This window comes from Ostreococcus lucimarinus, chromosome 1, assembly GCF_000092065.1.
Source record: "Ostreococcus lucimarinus CCE9901 chromosome 1, complete sequence".
NCBI classification, from domain to species: Eukaryota; Viridiplantae; Chlorophyta; class Mamiellophyceae; order Mamiellales; family Bathycoccaceae; genus Ostreococcus; species Ostreococcus sp. 'lucimarinus'.
In genome coordinates this window covers 401,960-419,894 of record NC_009355.1, presented here as the reverse complement: position 1 = coordinate 419,894, position 17,935 = coordinate 401,960, and the positions used below count along the sequence as shown (strand labels likewise).

The following is a 17,935-nucleotide window of genomic DNA, read 5'->3' as shown; positions in this document are numbered from 1 at the left end:
GCAGAGGCGTCGCGCGGCCGATGGCGTCGGCCGAGGCGCGAGTGGATGATGATTGGAATCATCGCGCGACGGTTTGCGCCGTCGGAGCGGCGGTGGGCGCGCCGCCGGTCTTGCCGCCCATTTGCTTTCTCTCGTTGATCTCGCGGCTGACTTGGCACGCCACGCAACTCGGCATGGAGCAGGATTCCACGTATCCGACCGGTTTGACGCCGACGGATTCGAGAGCCTTGCTCGCGACGCACTTCAAGTAGAGGGGCGAGAATGGGCCGAGACAACTCGCGATAGCGGCCGTCATGCAGAAGCTGCCCGTGTTCGTTCTGTCCGCGATCGAACCCATGTGGCAAGCCGGGCAGCAGGACGCGTAGCAGCAATCGCCGGTGTCCTCCATGCAGCCACCGGGGACGTGCATCATGTAAGCCAAACCAGGGTTACGTTCCGGCATGGTGTTTTAAAAGTTAATTGAGTGATCCGATTGAGGATTGAACAGGTGTCGCGCGCGTTACAAACGTGCGTCGAGATGCGTCAAAATCGAGCGTGTGCGCTCGGTGACGATACTTTGAGAGTTTTGGCGCGCGGTGCGTCGATGTATGCCGCGTCCCGCGCGCGCGCGCGCGTCGATCGTCTCCCCTCGTCGGCGTAATCGTCTCCGCAAGGGATCTATCTCCGCACGAGGTTTAAGATGTAGCGACGAGTCACACACCTCCAAGAGTCCCTCCTGACGCGGGCGACCACGCCGGAATTTTTCTCTATGCGCAAACAGTGAGCCGCGGAGGAACGGTGGTTTTCCCGCCGTCGTGACCACTACTACGAGTGCGATGTCGAGGAATGCAAATAGATGGGTGAAGAACGCGCACGATACGTCATCGTGACCACTACTATGAGTGCGTACACATAGCCAGCGCCTCGCGCCGTCGGTCGCGCCCGCGCGCCGGTCGCGCCACGCGCGGACGCGCGCCCTCGCGCGCGCGTGGAGGAGCGCTCGTCGCGAGCCGACGCGTCGCGAGACGATGCGTCGCGAGACGATGCGTCGTCTTCACCGTCGTCGTCCTCGCGCGAGACGGTGGGCGCGCGCACGTGTCTCGGCGTGTTGACGTTCGACGACCGACGCGAGAGTCGTCGCGAGGTGCCGGTGCGTGCGCGCGATGACGACGCGACGCGGGAGACTGACGAGAGAGACGATGGTGATCAAAATTGTTTAAAAAGGATGGTGATCAAAAATTGTTGTAAAAGGATTTCATTTCTTGTAAACTTGTAAAGGATTTCATTTCTTGGGACTCAATCTTCATCGTCGTCGCGTGCGTGTTCGTCGATTTGAAAAAGATCATACTTGCCATGGCTCGTCTCGCATTCGCTCCACGGTTGTTTGGCCAAAAAGCACCTTTTATGTCCGAAGGCAAAGTGAAGGCTTCCGTGTTCCCTCACCATCTCAGCGCACTCGTCCAAGGTGTGCGCTTTCAATTTTTGTAAGGGGCATTGCTTTGCGTCTACCTTCCTTCTTTTCCCTCCTTTTATCCGACTGTACATGTTTTCCCCTTCATCGGCACTCGCAGCAATGTCCACTTCCGTCACGATGTTTCGCGGTGACTCGTGTACTTGAGCGCCCTCCGTGTCTTTAGTATAGAACGTAGCCGGGTATTTGGTCTCGCGGAAGCTTCCAGGAAAGAGCGGGCAATCGTTCGCCGCGTAATTTGGAGTTCTAGTCTTGACTGCATGACACGTCGTGGCTGGACATCCTGTTGCGCAACACCAAACAGCCACGCATTCCTCAGACGACGCACAACGCTGTTTGGCTTTTTGAATCGTCTTCTGGCGGTTGACACCGCGTGCTATCAAGCAACCGGCGCTGTCATTTCCGATACAAAAACCCTTTGGAAACGTCGTCATCGCCTCCCAATCAGGTACGTTCTTCTGTTTTGGCATAACCCTGAATTTCTTTTTACCAGCGTTATAGTACTTTTTGGCATACGCGCCTTTTTGTGACTTCCATGACACCGTCGTGCATTTACGTTCCGTTGGTGAGCAATAGCCTGTCACGCACGAAGCGTGCTCGGTGCATGCACTGTTCTGGGCCAAAAAACTCGTGCAAACGCCTGACTTACAATAAGCGTTCAAGCAGCTTGAGGAAGAGGTGCAACTTGCGCCAACAGCTGATGCTGGTTTGCATGCGCAGAGACGTGCTTGGATTGGGCCCATCTTCCAACACTCGGGGCTCGTAGTATTGGCGCCACTCAGGCGAACTGCATCATTCGTACCGTAAACAGGAATCTTAAAGACTGAACAGCCACAGCCACCACCCCCGCCGATCGCTGGCCCATTCGTCCTTGCCTGCTTTTTAAACATCTGGGCGACAGCCACACACTTGTCCCAGGTCTCAGGGTTCTTCGGCGAGCCCAGGTGCGTGCCCTCATCATATTGAAGATTTTTGTCAGCACATGTCTCTTCACAAGATGTGTCAGTCGTAGCCATATGCCAGCATTTCCCATCAACGAACTTGCCACGATCGCGCTTGCATGTCGCTGCACTGTAACTGTAAGTGGAAGGTGTAGACGACCACGTAGACGACCACGTAGACGGCGTAGGAGGCGCAGGAGGCGCAGGCGGAGGCGCAGGAGGCGCAGGCTCTGCTTTGATCTTGTAAAGATCAAATCGGCCCTTGCGAATGCGACGACATTTGCTCCACGGTTTTGGCTGCTCCAAGCACACGGTGTTGCGGAGGAAGGCAAAGTGGAGGTGCCCACGTTTTTTCACCAACTCAGCACACTCCTCCACACTGCGCGTTCGCTTCACTCGCTTGGCACGAGGCAGCCCTACGCACCGTGCGCCTGCGTGCTCCAAGCTGTAGATTTTCGCGTCACCTCCATCTTCGTTGCTGGACTCGTCGCTTTGCTCCACTCCTGGCGAAGGTGCGGGTGTGGGCGCAGGCGCAGGCGCAGGCGCAGGCGCAGGCGCAGGCGCAGGCGTCGGCGTAGGTGTGGGCGCAGGCGCAGGCGTCGGCTCGCTCATCTGTACGTTTTGTCCCATGACTACGTCTCTCGCCGCAGTGAGCTCTTGCCCTATCGCAAGAGGTGTAGTATCTCGAGGGAGCTTCTGTATCTCTGACCGGATGTGTTTGACGAGACCAAGCACATTGAACTTATCACAATGTTGAATGGTCGTTGAAATTGACTTTGGTACAACTTGCTCGAGATCCGATGCGTTCGTTGCAGTGTCAAGCCCGTCGTCGTACTTCGCATCATCCATGGTTGCCGTTGCAACTTGCAGTGTTTTATCTGTGGTTGCATCTTCTTGTGCTGAACTTTGTTGTCCAAGTTTGTTGTGTGAACTTTGATCTCCAAGATTCGATGTTTGGTCAGAACTTTCGGCTTCGACCCCGGCGCGTCGTGCATTTTTGGCCACGCGTTTGGCGCGTTTGGCCGACAGTGCAGCTTGGTACTCCCTTAGGCGAGTAAGAAGTTGCGCATCTTTCGGTCCTGACACGTTCGAACACGTTTTCAGCTCGTCAAGGAAGTACCCCTTCCGTAACACCTTATCCCAGGCCACCGCAAAATTGGAATGGAATTCGTTTTCATCTTCTGCATAACGCTTCAGAATCGATTGTGTTTCATTGTTCCCGAGAAGAGCCCAATCACCGGCAAGTCTTATCATTTTCACGATGGTTCCGCGAAAGTAGGGCAATTTTAAGAGCGAATGTCTGGGTTCGACCCAAGCTTTTGTAGACTTCATGTGTGTCCTACCTTTGCGGTCTGAGCGGCACCAATTTATGTTGCATAATGAGGAAAAAGGGAGTTTTCTCCCAGTTTCCCTGTCGACTGGTTGCCCACCCCGATGGCAACCGCCATTCTTCTTTTTCCCGCAACACTTAGTGCGTCCCCCATAGTCTTCGTCGTACATCAACTTGTAATACTGATTGTCAAGCGAATCAGGCGTGTGATCCCAAACCCCACCGTCGGCGAAGCCGGTCTTGTACCCTGTTCTCCCACCACGAAAGAAGTAGTAATACGGAGTGGCATAAGACTTCGGTCCAGAGGGTTTCCAACAGTTGCCCTGAACGTGTTTTTGTGGCTGGCACTGTGGGGATTCATTCCCTATCTCGATGGGTGGATCATATCGCTTCTTCATCGGGCAAAAGTTACCTTTTTCGATACCGTTGAGTCCACTCGCGCATGGTGAAATTTTACCCACACTGTGAGCTCCCATCAACGCGACGTGCTCTGAAGGCGTAAATCCAAGTTTTGCAAAGACTCTCGAGAAGGTGCCGGGATCGTCCATGGCATGAAGCGCCGGCGCAAAGTTCAGCGCAGGTTTTCCAACGTAGGATTCAAGCTTCTCCCTGCTTTTGGTAAATGGTGTAACGATGCTGTTGCCACACTCACCGCCTCGCCTTCCCCAAACCATTGAAGATGGGGCACTAAGCTTTGAGTGCTTCTCCAGAACGATTATGGAACTAAACGCTAACATGTCCGTATAGCACCGTTTAGGTTTATCATTCTGCAGTTCACATAAACCAGTATTCAAATCTTTACAGACAGCGTCACACAATTTGATAACCTCGCGGTTCATTCGAACATTTCTGTTATGCCCAGGGTCTGGTTTCCCAGACGTTCCATGCGTCAGGGGAGAGTAAAGGCAAAGGTCCAAACCGCCGTATATCGAGCCAGTTGGTGCCCTAAACGGTACATAGCCTCCATCCTTTTGGATTAATAAGTTGTTCTCGTCAACCGCGTCGTGGAAAATGAAGCGCAACAATTTTGGGAGTAGAAGTTTGGGTGCGCCGCCGTACTCACTCAGGATTTCACGTACGAGTTGTTCAGCCTTGCAAGAAATAAACGACGTCTCGTTTGTCACCTCTGCGGCAGAGTTGGCGACAGTTGTTTCATTCACGTCATCACCAACGAGAGCAGCGAGTTTATCTCGCACGGTTTCCAGTTCAGCGCGTCCGCGCACGACGTCCAAGCGCGTCCACTTTCGCCAGTTGCCCAGTAAAACAGCTTCAATCTCGTCGAGCGTCGCCAACGCGCGTGACGGCGGCAAATCGGTCGGAAGTGCGGGCTCGCCCAGAGTTGCGACCTTTGCCAAGCCTTCGTTTCCTCGACCGTGCAGTTGGTCTGTCGAAGTGTGTTCGGCAACCTTTCCGTCCTTCGCGTCGGCGTCAATTTCGTCGATTTCGTCTTCGATTTCATCGTCGTCTTCGTGAGGGCGCAGTAAATCACGTTCGAGCGACGTGTACACGTAATCAGAATCATCGCGTCCCCACACCGCACCGAGGCGCGCGAAGACCGCGTTCACCCCGCGCGCACCCGCGCCGTCCGCGTCTCCAACACCAATCGCCCGTGAGAGTGTCGACACCAGGTGCGGGCAATTCGCCAACGCCACGAGCGTTCCGCACGCGCACGCGAGCGCGCCGACGACGAGCGCGCCGCGCGCGCCGCGTCTCCCTTCCCGTCGCCGCCCGATCAACGGCGTCGATTCGTCCATCGCGGGGCGACGCGCGCGCGCCAGAATGTCGATCGGTCGGTCGGTCGGTCGGTCGGGACGACCACTGAGGGCGGACCCAAGATAGCACTATAACGGATCCAAACACTACTAGGTACTAAAGCGGACCTAAACTACTTAAAGCGGACCCACACGATGTTACATATTTAACATTCTCTTTACAGTAGATAGACAAAAAACAAAAAAACAAAAAACGGCAGGTGCCCACCCGGGCACGAGTCTTGGTCGCGCGCGTCAGTGTTCGTCGCCCGCGTCGCGTCGCTCTTCGGGCATGGGGATTCCCCATGCTGCGAACTGATTGATGACGCGCGCGGGCGTCTCACGCACAAGCGCTGGGGGCATGCGCGCCGGGCGTCCCGGCGCGACAAGCTCGTGGACGCGCGCCCTCGCGCGCGCGTGGAGGCGCGCTCGTCGCGAGCCGACGCGTCGCGAGCCGACGCGTCGCGAGACGATGCGTCGTCTTCACCGTCGTCGTCCTCGCGCGAGACGGTGGGCGCGCGCGCGCGTCTCGGCGCGTTGACGGTCGACGACCGACGCGAGAGTCGTCGCGAGGTGCCGGTGCGTGCGCGCGAGGACGACGCGACGCGGGAGACTGACGAGAGAGACGATCGCGCGCAGACGCGTTACGGCGTGTCTCGACGCCACGGATAACGACGACGTCTACGTCGGTCGCATCCGTCAAGACATCTCCCAGCCCAACAACAAGGGCTTGGATTTGTTCGTGTGTGGTGACCAAATCAAGAAGGGCGCCGCCTTAAACGCCGTGCAATGCGCCGAACTCCTCCTCAAGTAAGCTTTTCAATATAATATTCCACGAGTCGACTTCCTCCGCGTCGCCCGTCGCGTCGCGCCGCGCCGCACTTCTCCACGCTCTTCTCGCGATGTCGACGCCGACGCCGACGACGTCCGTCATCAAGGCGTCGAGCAAGCTCACGTCGAACGATAAGATCCTCGTCGAGGCCTTGGCCGGTGCGTCTCGCGTCGCGCCGCGCGCGTCTCGACGGCTCGACGCGTTCGCACGGCTCGATCGCTTCCGACGAAACCGCGCGACTGACGACGACGCGCGCGTTCGCAGGCGCGCTCGGCGGATTGTTCGGCACGCTCGCGTTATACCCGATCGACACGGTGAAGACGCGGATCCAGGCCGAGAGCGCGGCGCGCGGAAACAACTCGGAAGCCGACGACGACGGTAACGGTTTTTGGTGTCCCCAGTGGGTGACAAAGTTGGCGCGGGTGTTTCGCGAGGAAGGCGCGGCGGGGGCGTACGGTGGGGCGTTGGCGAAGTCGGCACATTCGCTTTCGTCGAGCTTTTTGTACTTTTTAGCGTTCAGCGCGCTGAAGCGGACGTACGAGGAGCGAACGGGGAAAAAGATTGGGGTGGGGGCGACGCTCGCGGCGGCGGCGGCGGCGGGATGCTGTAACGTGCTCGTCACGGAGCCTTTAGATACGTACACGACGCGGAAACAACTGGAAGGAAAGAAAACGGTCGGTGATACTGGCTCAAAGGCGTTCGATGACGACGAGGGCGATGATGGGTTCAAAAACACTTTACGAGCGTTGCGAGGCGGACGAGGCGCCGCCGACGCGCGCGGCGGATTGTATAGCGGTCTCGGCGCTTCACTCGCGCTGACGATCAATCCCGCGATTCAATACACCGTCTTCGAGCAACTTCGTCAAAAGTTGATGATCGTGCACAACGCTCGCGCGCAGCGGCGTGGGATCTTAAAGCCCGTCGTGGAGTTGTCGATGTTTGACGCCTTTGTCCTCGGCGCCGCGTCCAAGGCGACGGCGACGATGCTGACGTACCCTCTCGTGCGCGCCAAGGTTTTGCAAAAGGCGGGAACGCGCGAGGAAGATAGACGTTCGCTATTAGGCACGCTCAAGCGAGTGCACAGAGAAGAAGGCGTGAGTGGTATGTACAAAGGTCTCGACGCGCAGCTCGTGAAAACCGTCCTCGCCGGCGCGTTGACGATGACGATTAAAGAGAAGAGTTTCACGAGCGCTCTGTGGTTCATGCTCCTCGTGCGCGGTCTCGACGACGAGCTTGCGTGAAGCGACGTCGTTGAGGCGACGTTAGTTTAGCAGATGATTGTAGTCTATGTCGCGATTTGAAGTTTTAAAAATGCCTCTAAGTCCCACCGCTCAAACCTCGCGAAGCTTCTACGAACATGCACACGACGGCGATGTCGTCCATCTTCCCACCAATCAAGTTTCTTCTATCGGCCCATTCCGGTCTCCCCTCCGCCGCTTTTCGCGCTTCTTGCGTGAAAGGCGAGTCGTACTCGGGATCACAAGAGTAACCGAACGCGAGCGTCGCGATGGCCTCGGCGCACTCTTCGGCGTCGCCTTGGTGCTCGGCGCACAGCGCCGCGACTTCAGCGTACGGCACGTTGTCCCATAAACCATCCGACCCCAAAACGACGGCATCGCCCGGTTTCATCTCTACCTCGACGCGATCCGCCGCGTCCGGGCGATCGCCTTCGGGATACACCTTCGTCCAGCCGAGCTGATACGGCAAGTTGAACTCGTGCTGTTGCGACTTTGTGTGAAACACCACGCCGCCGTCGCGCGAAACCAACGCCCCGGCGTCGCCCAAGTTCGCGATATCCAGCACGTTTCCATTTTTCAACACCGCGATGCACGCCGTGCACGAACCGATCACCTGCGTCGCCTCGTGCGCGTCCCTCATCACCGCGACCGGGTCGCGTTGTCCCGCCAACACGCTCTGCGCGGATTTCTCGGCAAACTTTTCGCTATACTCCGCCGGATCCACCCCCTCCTCCGCCCATCCTCCGACGCCGTCGAACACCCCGAACGCACCGCTTTGCTTCAACACGAAGCACGCGTCTTCGCCGCCCTTATCCGCCTTATCCGGATGCGGCACTAAAATCGCCCCCGCGCTCGAAACCTCCAACCTCGTCGCCGCCGCGCGCGCCGCCGTCCCTCCCCTCGCCCTTCTCGCGCCTCCTCGCGTCGTCCCGACCCCCCCACCGCCGCGTCCGCGCGATCTCCAAGCGTTCACCCGCATCGCGCGCGCCGTTCCCGCGTCGCTCGCGCGCACTCGCGTCGCCATCGCGCGTCGTTCGCTCGATCGCGTCGCCAATCCAATCGCGTCTCCGATCGCGCCTTCCCGTCGCGCGCGCGTCGCTCGCGCCGCCTCGGAGCGCGTCGATCGCGAACGCGCGTTTTTTTCGACGTTTCGCCGCGCGCGTCGACGCCGCGCGCGTCTGCGGCGTCGTCGGACGCGTCGCGCCGTCGCGCCGTCCGTCGGTCGGTCGGTCGGTCGCGTTCGCCTGATGAGGGCTTCCTAGGGTTTAGGGTTTAGGTCGGTCGCCGCGCGCCGATTCATTCGCGCGCGACGGCGCCGCGTCGACGGCGTCGGCACGGCGCGACGCGTCGACGGCGCGCGCGATCGCGATGGCGACGGCGCGCGCGATCGCCGGCGCGCTGTCGCGACGACCGTGGACGACGCGAGCGCGACGCGCGACGACGACGACGACGACGCGCGCGCGCGGTGGCGGCGGCGACGCGCGCGACGACGCGGGAACGTCGACGAGGGACGCGCGCGACGAACCGCGCGAGCGCGGACGCGAGGACGAAGACGCGGACGCGCGAACGGACGAAACGGTGGCGGCGACGACGAGGCGAGCGCACCGGCCGGGAGCGTTCGGGCGGTTGCCGAACGTGTCGCCCGCGGAGCAATTGATCGCGAGCGCGGTGAAACGAGCGGGACGGGTGACGCCGACGCGGGGATTGAAGGATGCGGCGAGGGAGAGGAATAAGAGCGCGAAACAACTCGACGCGCTGACGACGGGGGTGTGTAAACCGTTGAAGGAGTACGTGAAGGGGTTTCCGCCGCCGGAGCGGTTGCACCCGTTTGAGCGGGCGCTGTTGGAGCTGACGCTGAGCGATAAAAAGTATAGAACGACGCTCGCGGCGGTGGATTCGATGCGGAAGGGGATGCTTGGGATAGGTAAAGGGTACGCGTCGCAAGTCACGAAGACGACGGCGCTGAAAGAGGCGGAAGAGATGCGAGAGAAGGGGTTCGCGGAGATGGAGGCGTATTACAGAAAGTACGCGAGGTGCGTGGACGATTTGAAATCCATCGCCAAGTTGCTCCGGAAGCTTCCGGTGGCGGAGCTCGAGACGCCCACAGTCGCGCTCGTCGGTGCACCGAACGTGGGGAAGAGCTCGTTGGTGCGCGTGCTGTCTAGTGGATTGCCGGAAGTGTGTAACTACCCGTTCACGACGAAGGGCATCAAGATGGGGCACTTTTTCGTCGACGACGAGCGACACGTGGTCACGGACACCCCGGGCTTGATTAATCGATCGGAGGCCGATCGAAATAAAATTGAAATGCTCACCATCGCGACGTTGGAGCACTTGCCGACGTGCGTGATTTTCGTCACCGATTTAACCGGGCTATCGGGCACGTCCATCGACGACCAGTTGCAGCTCAGAGAAGAGCTCTACAAACAATTCGCCGAGCGTCGACCGTGGATCGACGTCTTCTCCAAGTCGGCACTAGTACCGGTTTTAGGAGGTGAGACAGACCCGGATACGCAAGAGTTATGGAGCGAAGAGGACGTTAAGGAGGCTGAACGCGCGATGGCGCAAATTCCAAACGCGACCGCGACGAGTGCCGACGAAGGTCGAGGAATCGATGAGCTTAAAGAGCGCATTATGAAGCTCCTTCACGAGCATAAACGAACTTTGCCTAAATCAGACGATGATTATAGTCCCGATTACTCCGGGACTGAAGCTTTGCCTGCGTATATTCCTATGTTGTAGCCACGCCTCAATGTTGTAATTGTTATTTTTTACATGCTCAACTCGTCGCTAGTGGTGCGTGCTTTGAATGCGTAGGTTTGAACGGATCGTTCGAGTGATTTAAATGCTCTGTCCGCTTGAGGTTCGAAAGACCTCCTTCTCGTTGACGAGGGGTAAACTCCCGATTCGTTCGCGTAAGTTGTTTCTAGAGCTGCTCATCGAAGGAGCGCTCGACAACGAGTCCTCAAACTGCAAGAGTTCGATGAAGCCTTTTCCGTCGTTCAAGCTGTTCGTCAGGGCTGCGAGACACTGCGCAATCTCGTCGGAATCGTTCACGTAGTACCGAGCACTCGAACGTTTGCGTCCAACGGTGCAGGTGAAGACGTCGTGGAATCGAATATCGGCTTCTTTCTTTTCGTCGTCGGAATCAGGGTCGCCCGCAATCGGGCTGGAAATGCCGACGGCGCTGTTCATTTTGATGGGAGATCCCGGCGAAGTTTGCACAGCTGGCAACTGATCCTCCGGAGGCAAAGACTTCATCTCCAAGAACGAGAAGATATCCTCGTCACGGCCTAAGAAGTGACCGCAGCACGCGACGAAATCGACTTCAATGAGTTCTTTGCCGTGTCCGCCGATCATTTGCACGATGCGCTCGACTGCGGTTCCCTTGCTCAAGCCGACCGGACGCACTTCGACAGACTTTGCACCCATGATGACATCCACGGGAGCATTCGAAATCGGGCCAGTCCATAAGTGCTGTAGCAAGTCGCGCGCTTGTTGACGACCAAAGTCCGGATCGGCGTACTTGTAACTCCACACCAGCGACGTTTCGCGCATCTCCACGTGACTTCTCGGAGTACGCTCACAAAAGTACTCAAAAACGACTTCAACGCTCTCCAACCAGTCCAAATTCGTAGTCTCAATCATGGTCAGCCACTTTGGAGTGTCGGTGCCGTTCTTGCCTTGAAGTGGTGGTCGAATAAAAACGCCATTTTCCGCCGCGATCCAAACCTTGGGCAACATCGCAAAGATTTGCGCCAACTTGTTGCGCTCGGAACCGCTGAAGATACAAACAGTGGTATTAGGATCATCGCACAGGCGCGTGAGGCACTCCTGTGCGACCGGATGAATCTTGTGACGACTCTTCTGCGACTCGAGCTTCGGCCGTATCTTGGTCTTGCTCTCCATGGGATCGGTGAGTGTGGCGTTGTAGCCCAGAATGATGAGCCGTTCTTTACCCATTTGAAACGATTTGACCATCGCTTCGGGCTTGAGATGCGGCGGAATACGCTTTTGACGTAATTCTGCTTCGACGTGCGTGTCGTTGAGTTCACTGATGAACGTGTCCGCCCACGCTTGCGAAGTGTGAATGCTCACGTGCGAGAAGCTGCTTCTGTGTCGCTCAATCTTTTCCACTTCAGGCATCGTTAACGCGTCTTTAATGGCGCTTGCGACGTCGGTGACGTTGTACGGGTTCACTAAAAGAGCCCCAGCGCCGATAGACTGCGCGGCGCCCGCGAATTCGGATAGAACCAACACGCCGGCGTCGTTCTTGCTTTGGCACGAAACAAACTCATAAGAGACGAGGTTCATACCGTCGCGCTGAGAAGTGACGAGCATGACGTCTGTAACTGCATAAAGCGCGCAAAGCTCAGGAAACTGCATAGTACAATCCAAATGCTGAATCGGAACGCTCCCGATGGAGCCGAAACGGCCGTTGATTCTCCCAACAAGTTCGTGCACTTGCGAGGCGAGTCGTTGGTACTCCGGAACGTCGCTGCGAGTCGGCACGGCGATCTGGATGAGAATCACCTTATTCGCCCAATCAGGATTCTCACTCAAAAATTTCTCAAACGCCAACAACTTGTGCGGGATACCCTTGATCATGTCGAGACGGTCGACACCGAGCATGACTTTGCGACCTCGGAAGCGTTCGCGGAGCTCGTTAATGTGCACCTGCACCTCATTTGTGCGTAGAGCCGAGGTGAAGCGACCCGGATCGATACCGATGGGAAACGCCGCAACACGCGTAAAGCTCCCGTTATTTTCCACGCCCTCGGGTGTCGCCTCTAAACCAAGAATTCGGCTCGTCGCCGATACAAAGTGCCGCGCGTAATCGTACGTGTGAAAGCCAACGAGATCAGCCGCCAAACACCCGTGCAACAGCTCTTCTCTCATCGGCAACATTCGGTAAATTTCCGAACTCGGAAACGGCGTGTGCAGAAACCAACCAATTTTCATGCTATCTTCGTACGCTCGCAACATTTGCGGCACGAGCATCAAATGGTAATCGTGCGCCCAGACGACGTCCCCTGTGCGATACACGCTCATGATGGCATCGCTAAACGCGCGATTGGCTTCCTTATAAGCCAACCATTGCGCGTGCATGTTCGTATCTTCGCTGAGCTTGGCTTCGAAACTCAGCGGCACGTAGTGAAACAGCGACCACAGCACATTGTTGCAGTACCCATTGTAATACAGCTCGACTTGCGTCTTCGTCAAGTACACCGGCAAGAAGTTCTGCTTACGTAACGTCGCCGTGAGCGCGTCGCGATCGGGTCCCTCTTCTACGAACACCCCCGGCCATCCAATCCACGTCATGTCGTACGTCTTTCGTACGCCCAACAGCGCGCTCACCAGTCCGCCCGCCGACGTCCGAAGATCCCACGTCCCGTCCGGCTTCTTCTTCACACTGATCGGCAATCGATTCGCCGCGATGATGAGGGACTGCACGCGTCCAACGGATTCACCATCAAAATCATCGCCCTCATCGCTCGCGTTCAGATTCGTCTGCGATCGAGTCTTTCGCATCTGCTCGCGTTCGCGCAACAACCGATCGACGCGCGTGGTTTCAATCTCCCCCGCGTTCGCTCCCGCCCCCGCGGCCACGGTCGCGGGCGTCCCGATCGTCTCCATGCGTTGTCGCAAGTCATCGATCGAGCCTCGGCTGGCCACGGCGCCCGTGAGCGAGCTCATGGACGCGCGCGCCAGTCGTCCAGCCTCGGAGTCGGCGTGCAAGTTCCTCAGCGGCGACGACGCGAGCGTGCCGCTCAGGTCTTGGCTGTTTCGCGGGCTTCCCATGCGTCCGCCGTCGACGGAGGTTCGCCGCGCGCGCGGCGGGCTCTCCGCGCGCTCCATCGCTCGCGCTCGCTCGCTCGCGCCGCGAACTGCCGCGTCAGCGGCAGTTTCTCGTTTCTCTCGAAAGTTCGAGAAGAACGACGAATCAGGACTCGACGCGGAGTCCCGTCGTTTGGGAAAAAAAGATCGGGTTTCAAATTGATGGTAACCGGCGCGCGGGCGGCGGCGACGACTGCGTTACAAGCGATGATTAGGAAAACGCGGCGACGGCCTCGTCGACGAGTCTGTTGGCGCTCTCGCGACCCTCGACGTCGCCGATGCCGAGCATTTGGGAGATTTCCTCGACGCGAGAGTCGCGAGAATCGATGCGGCGGATGTCGATGGTGGTGCGACCGTCGGCGTCGTCGTCGGGTGATTTGGAAACTATGAGGTGGGTATCGCCGCACGCGGCGACTTGAGGGAGATGGGTGACACACAAAACTTGCTGCGAGCCCGTGGTGGTGAGGCGACGAAGGGCGTGGCCGATGCGAGCGCCGACGCGACCGCCGACGCCGCTGTCGACTTCGTCAAAGACGGAGATGCCACCGCTCGCGAGCTCTCGATTAGCGCGCGTGCTCGCGTAATCATCCGTCATGACTGGAGCCATTTTCAATGCGAGCATTAATCGAGCCTTTTCACCACCGGAAGCGATCGACGCCATCGGTCGGAGCGGTTCGTTTTGTCCGGCGGCGAGCAAAAACGTCGCGCGATCCAAACCAGTCGGACGCACCGCAAAGACAAGATGGTCGTCTTCACCGATTTCGCTCGCTCTCGGGACGCGCAAAACGTTTCCATTCGTATCCTCACTCGCTCCCTCGCGCGCAGTCCACGAAAGAGTGACGTCGAATCGGCTTCCAGCCATCTCCAGGTCCGTCAAAGCCGACGTGACGGCACCTCTGAGGGCGCCCGCGGCTTCTCGACGAGCAAGCGCTAATTGGAACGCACAATCCGCGGTGGCCTTGCGTAAGCGATCCAACTCCGCGATACTTTCTTCGCGTTCTTCTTCGCCCACCTCCGCGGCTTCGAGCCTTTCCTGAGCAGCTTGAGCGGCTTCAATGGCAGCGTCGGCGGTTCGCACTCGCAGCGTTTTGAACAATCTATCGAGTTCGCGCAAACGTGCCTGCGCTTCCTCTCGCCGGTGTGGCGAGCTCGCGAGGGCTTCGGCGTACTTTCCCACCTGCTCCTCCGCGTTCTCGGAGATTTGTTCGGCCTGGTAAAGGAGGTCGAGCGCATCGTTCAAGCCTTGCAGCGACGCCTCGTCGAGGCCTGGTTCCGGTTCAGACGCTGAGTCCTCATCTCCTGGGGTGCGCGTTGACGAACTCGCGCTCTCAGCGCGGCGTTCGGCAGCGGCGATCAAGCCTTTCACTTCGTGCGCAGCTTCACGAAGCAAACCTCTCGCTCCACGCTCGCCCGCGATGGTTGAAATCACAGAACCGCACATTTCCACGGCGACTCGGCTCGACTCCAACCTTCTAAGTTCAGCTTTCAAGGCGACGTCTTCGAGTGGCTCCGGATCAACTGCGTAATACTCCTCCAACAAAGCTTCGAGTTCTTCGCGCTCGCCCGGCAAGAGCTCTACCGCGTTCTTCACCTTGTTGAACTGTACCGCCAACTCCGTGGACAGGCGCTCAAATTTTTGTCGCATCGCCTTCGTGCCTGCCCACTCATCCAACAACTCTAGCTGCGCGTTCTCGTCGCTCAGCGTCGACGCAGCGCCTTGACCATTGAAATCCATGAGAATCTCACCCAAAGCCTTGAGTGCTTTCAGTGGGACCACTCTGCCATTGATGCGACACACGCTTCGAATGCGCTTCGTCTTCCCGCTCGAGTCGACGTACTGCAACTCCCTCGTGATATTCAACGCATTTGCGTCTTCTTTCGGCGGTGCGAACGGCTTGACATTTTTCCCATCCTTCGTGGACAAAGACGTAATCTGATCGTTCACGATGTCGTAAATCGATCCGAGAGACGCCGTCGCCACGCGAAACGTCGCCTCCAGTTTCGCCCCACCCGCGTTCGCCCGAATGCTCTCCTCCTTCGCCGGTGATCCACAAATCTGCGCGATGGCGTCCAACAGCACCGATTTACCCGATCCCGACTTCCCGGTGATGACATTCAACCCCTTCTCAAACTCAATCGTCTGCTCGCTCACCAACGCAAAGTTTGCAATTTTCAAAGTTTGCAAATACGTCCGCTCGCTGTCGTCCTCGCGCGACGCCGCTCGAGTCACCACCCTTCGCGCCGGCGTTGCGAACGATCGCGCGCATCGCCGCGCACCGTCAAACGTGCGCGCGACCGTCGATGCGCTGACTTTCGTTCGCATCGCGCTCGACGCGGTCGGTTCCACGCTCGGAGTACGCGCGATTAAACCGTGCGTCCGCGCTGAGTATCGACGCAGCGCCCCTCGAGACGCGACGGAGAGTTCAAACGTCGCGCGTAAGACGTTCAGGACGCCCCGTCGAGCGCCGCGCATGAGTCTGACGCGCCCGCGCGCGCGATTTCTATCGTGAACTCGATTGCGCAGCCACACGGACTGTCACCGCGCCGGAGGGTGTTACGGCTCGTCTGCGGCCGCACACGTCGTCGCGCGCGACCGCCACGCTCGCGCGAGCGATGACTCGATCGACGCGAGTGCGCTTGGTCGTCTCCGACGCCCTCGCGCGCCCGAAAGTGCGCTCGATGGACGTCGGCGACGCCGCGTTGCTCGACGACGCGAGCGAGGATCTTCGGGACAACATCGCGTACCGCGGCGGAGCGTTGGAACGGGTGATGTTCACGCTGCCATTCGCGATGAGCATGACGCTGATTACGTTTGTTTTGCTGTGGGGGGCGCGCCTGAGCCCAGCGCTGACGGTGGCGTTCATCTGCGCGTACATTTGTTATGGGTGGGTGAAAGGCATTCACAGCGGCTTCGCGGCGTTGCTGGTTGGGATTCCGTTGTTACACACGTATAAGGATGCGGATTGGCATCGACTCGGAAACGATGGAACGTTGAAATCACCGTGTTACGATAGGTTCTTTGGCGGCGCCGGACAGGTGTACAAGGCGAACGAAAAACCGACGTTGGTTGGGGACGACGAGCACACGTGGACGAGCGGCGTGGACGGGAAGTTGAAGCGCGGACTCACGGATAAGTTTAACGATATCATCCATGTGTGCGTGATTCCCACGTACAAAGAGCCTCTCGGGACACTGCGTAAGACTGTAGGGACGTTGGCGACGCAGACGTGTGCGAAAGAGCGATTAATCGTCGTACTCGCGACGGAGAGTCGAGACACCGAGGCGCCGGCCAAGGTGGGAGAACTAATCGACGAGTTCGGGTCGTCGCTCCTGGGACTGTATTACACCAAGCACGTGCTCGGCGCAGGCGAGGCGGTCGGGAAAAGTTCGAACTGTGCGTGGTCGGTTCGATGCGTCAAGAGAGAGTTTGTGGAGAAGCGCGGATTGGCGCCGGAGCAAATTATGCTCACGGTGTGCGACGCGGATACGTACTTTGACTCGCAGTTCATGGACTGCTTGGCGTATAATCACGTGCAAAATCCAAAGCCGTACAACACCACGTACCAGGCTGCGGAGACTTTTTTCCCGAACATTTGGAACGTACCGATTCTCATTCGTATCAAGGCTGTGATTGATAGCGTCGGTTTCCTCGGTCAACTCGCGTCGCCGTTTAGTCATCCGTTCCCATTTGCGATTTATTCGCAAAGTCTCAGAACGTCCATCGAGTGCGGTGGTTGGGATGTGGATATCATCCCCGAAGATTGGCACCACTATTTAAAGTGCTGGTTTAAAAAGGATGGTGATTACCGCGTTGTGCCCATCTTCATGGTGATGGGCAACGATGCCATCGAAGAGCGGTCATGGAATGAGGCCATTAAGGCTCGATACATTCAAGCCAAAAGACACGCCTGGGGGGCGATCGATCTGTCGTACATCGTGATGAATTACTTAGAGAGACGAGACAAGGTTTCATTCACGCGGATGATGAAGCTGTACGTGCACGCGGCGGAGCACCACATTTCGTGGACTCTCTTTTGGTTTACGTGCATGTTGGGCGGTTTATGCTCGACTTGGGCGAACCCAGTGCTCGAGACGTATCCATTTGGAATTGGGTTACGCTCTCTCACCGTAGTAGCGTTCTTTCCGATGACGTTTGCGTGCTGGGCCATCATCATCAGTGAATTTTACATTCGTCTCTTCGTCATTCACGACAGAGAACACTTCGAGTGCAACGTCGCGCCAATGTGGTGGCAACTCGTGAGCCAAGTGCAATGGATGCTCATGCCCTTGGCTGACATGATTTTTGGCTCCTTTGCCGGTCTTGAAGCGCAGTTCCATATGGCCATAAAGCCGACGATGAAGTACGAAGTATCTGCCAAGCTTGCGAAGAAGTCTGGTCTTCCTCCGACGGCGTCGGGCGCCGCCGCGCCGAATCCAAAACAGCCCGCCGCGGAGCCGTCCATGTACACCGCGTTGACGAGCGGTGAAAGTCCTCGCCATCTCGACGGGCGCGCGAATACCGCGTTTTCCAACGCGTACTAGCTCATCTTAGTTG

The 17,935-nt window shown here is 58.0% G+C and overlaps 9 protein-coding genes across 9 annotated transcripts; 4 read left to right on the top strand and 5 right to left on the bottom strand.

Moving 5' to 3' along the window:
• Positions 1 to 58: 58 nt before the first annotated feature.
• Positions 59 to 442, bottom strand: OSTLU_28855 (predicted protein; the record flags this gene model as incomplete). Its single annotated transcript, XM_001415450.1, has 1 exon — positions 59 to 442. The coding sequence occupies one exon, from the start codon at positions 440 to 442 to the stop codon at positions 59 to 61; it is 384 nt and encodes a 127-aa protein (XP_001415487.1).
• A 759-nt stretch (positions 443 to 1,201) lies between these two features.
• Positions 1,202 to 5,495, bottom strand: OSTLU_28854 (predicted protein). Its single transcript, XM_001415449.1, has one exon. The coding sequence runs from the start codon at positions 5,473 to 5,475 to the stop codon at positions 1,276 to 1,278; it is 4,200 nt and encodes a 1,399-aa protein (XP_001415486.1). The 5' UTR covers positions 5,476 to 5,495; the 3' UTR covers positions 1,202 to 1,275.
• A 599-nt stretch (positions 5,496 to 6,094) lies between these two features.
• Positions 6,095 to 6,286, top strand: OSTLU_39516 (predicted protein; the record flags this gene model as incomplete). The annotated part of the gene is made up of 1 exon (XM_001415787.1): positions 6,095 to 6,286. A coding segment is annotated over one exon (192 nt), but the record flags the coding sequence as incomplete, so codon positions are not given.
• A 282-nt stretch (positions 6,287 to 6,568) lies between these two features.
• On the top strand, positions 6,569 to 7,545 carry OSTLU_13728 (MC family transporter: peroxisomal membrane protein; the record flags this gene model as incomplete). The annotated part of the gene is made up of 1 exon (XM_001415786.1): positions 6,569 to 7,545. A coding segment is annotated over one exon (975 nt), but the record flags the coding sequence as incomplete, so codon positions are not given.
• A 76-nt stretch (positions 7,546 to 7,621) lies between these two features.
• On the bottom strand, positions 7,622 to 8,521 carry OSTLU_28852 (predicted protein; the record flags this gene model as incomplete). The annotated part of the gene is made up of 1 exon (XM_001415448.1): positions 7,622 to 8,521. One exon carries the CDS (start codon positions 8,519 to 8,521, stop codon positions 7,622 to 7,624), a length of 900 nt encoding a protein of 299 aa, XP_001415485.1.
• A 632-nt stretch (positions 8,522 to 9,153) lies between these two features.
• Positions 9,154 to 10,023, top strand: OSTLU_3188 (predicted protein; the record flags this gene model as incomplete). Its single annotated transcript, XM_001415785.1, has 1 exon — positions 9,154 to 10,023. A coding segment is annotated over one exon (870 nt), but the record flags the coding sequence as incomplete, so codon positions are not given.
• A 780-nt stretch (positions 10,024 to 10,803) lies between these two features.
• Positions 10,804 to 12,993, bottom strand: OSTLU_991 (predicted protein; the record flags this gene model as incomplete). The annotated part of the gene is made up of 1 exon (XM_001415447.1): positions 10,804 to 12,993. A coding segment is annotated over one exon (2,190 nt), but the record flags the coding sequence as incomplete, so codon positions are not given.
• A 667-nt stretch (positions 12,994 to 13,660) lies between these two features.
• On the bottom strand, positions 13,661 to 14,098 carry OSTLU_10514 (predicted protein; the record flags this gene model as incomplete). Its single annotated transcript, XM_001415446.1, has 1 exon — positions 13,661 to 14,098. A coding segment is annotated over one exon (438 nt), but the record flags the coding sequence as incomplete, so codon positions are not given.
• A 1,961-nt stretch (positions 14,099 to 16,059) lies between these two features.
• On the top strand, positions 16,060 to 17,925 carry OSTLU_28848 (predicted protein; the record flags this gene model as incomplete). The annotated part of the gene is made up of 1 exon (XM_001415784.1): positions 16,060 to 17,925. One exon carries the CDS (start codon positions 16,060 to 16,062, stop codon positions 17,920 to 17,922), a length of 1,863 nt encoding a protein of 620 aa, XP_001415821.1. The 3' UTR covers positions 17,923 to 17,925.
• Between the last annotated feature and the right edge of the window lie 10 nt (positions 17,926 to 17,935).

Coding starts and splice junctions, on each gene's coding strand:
- OSTLU_28854 (XM_001415449.1), bottom strand. CDS start 5,475: ATGGACGAATCGACGCCGTTGATCGGGCGGCGACGGGAAGGGAGACGC.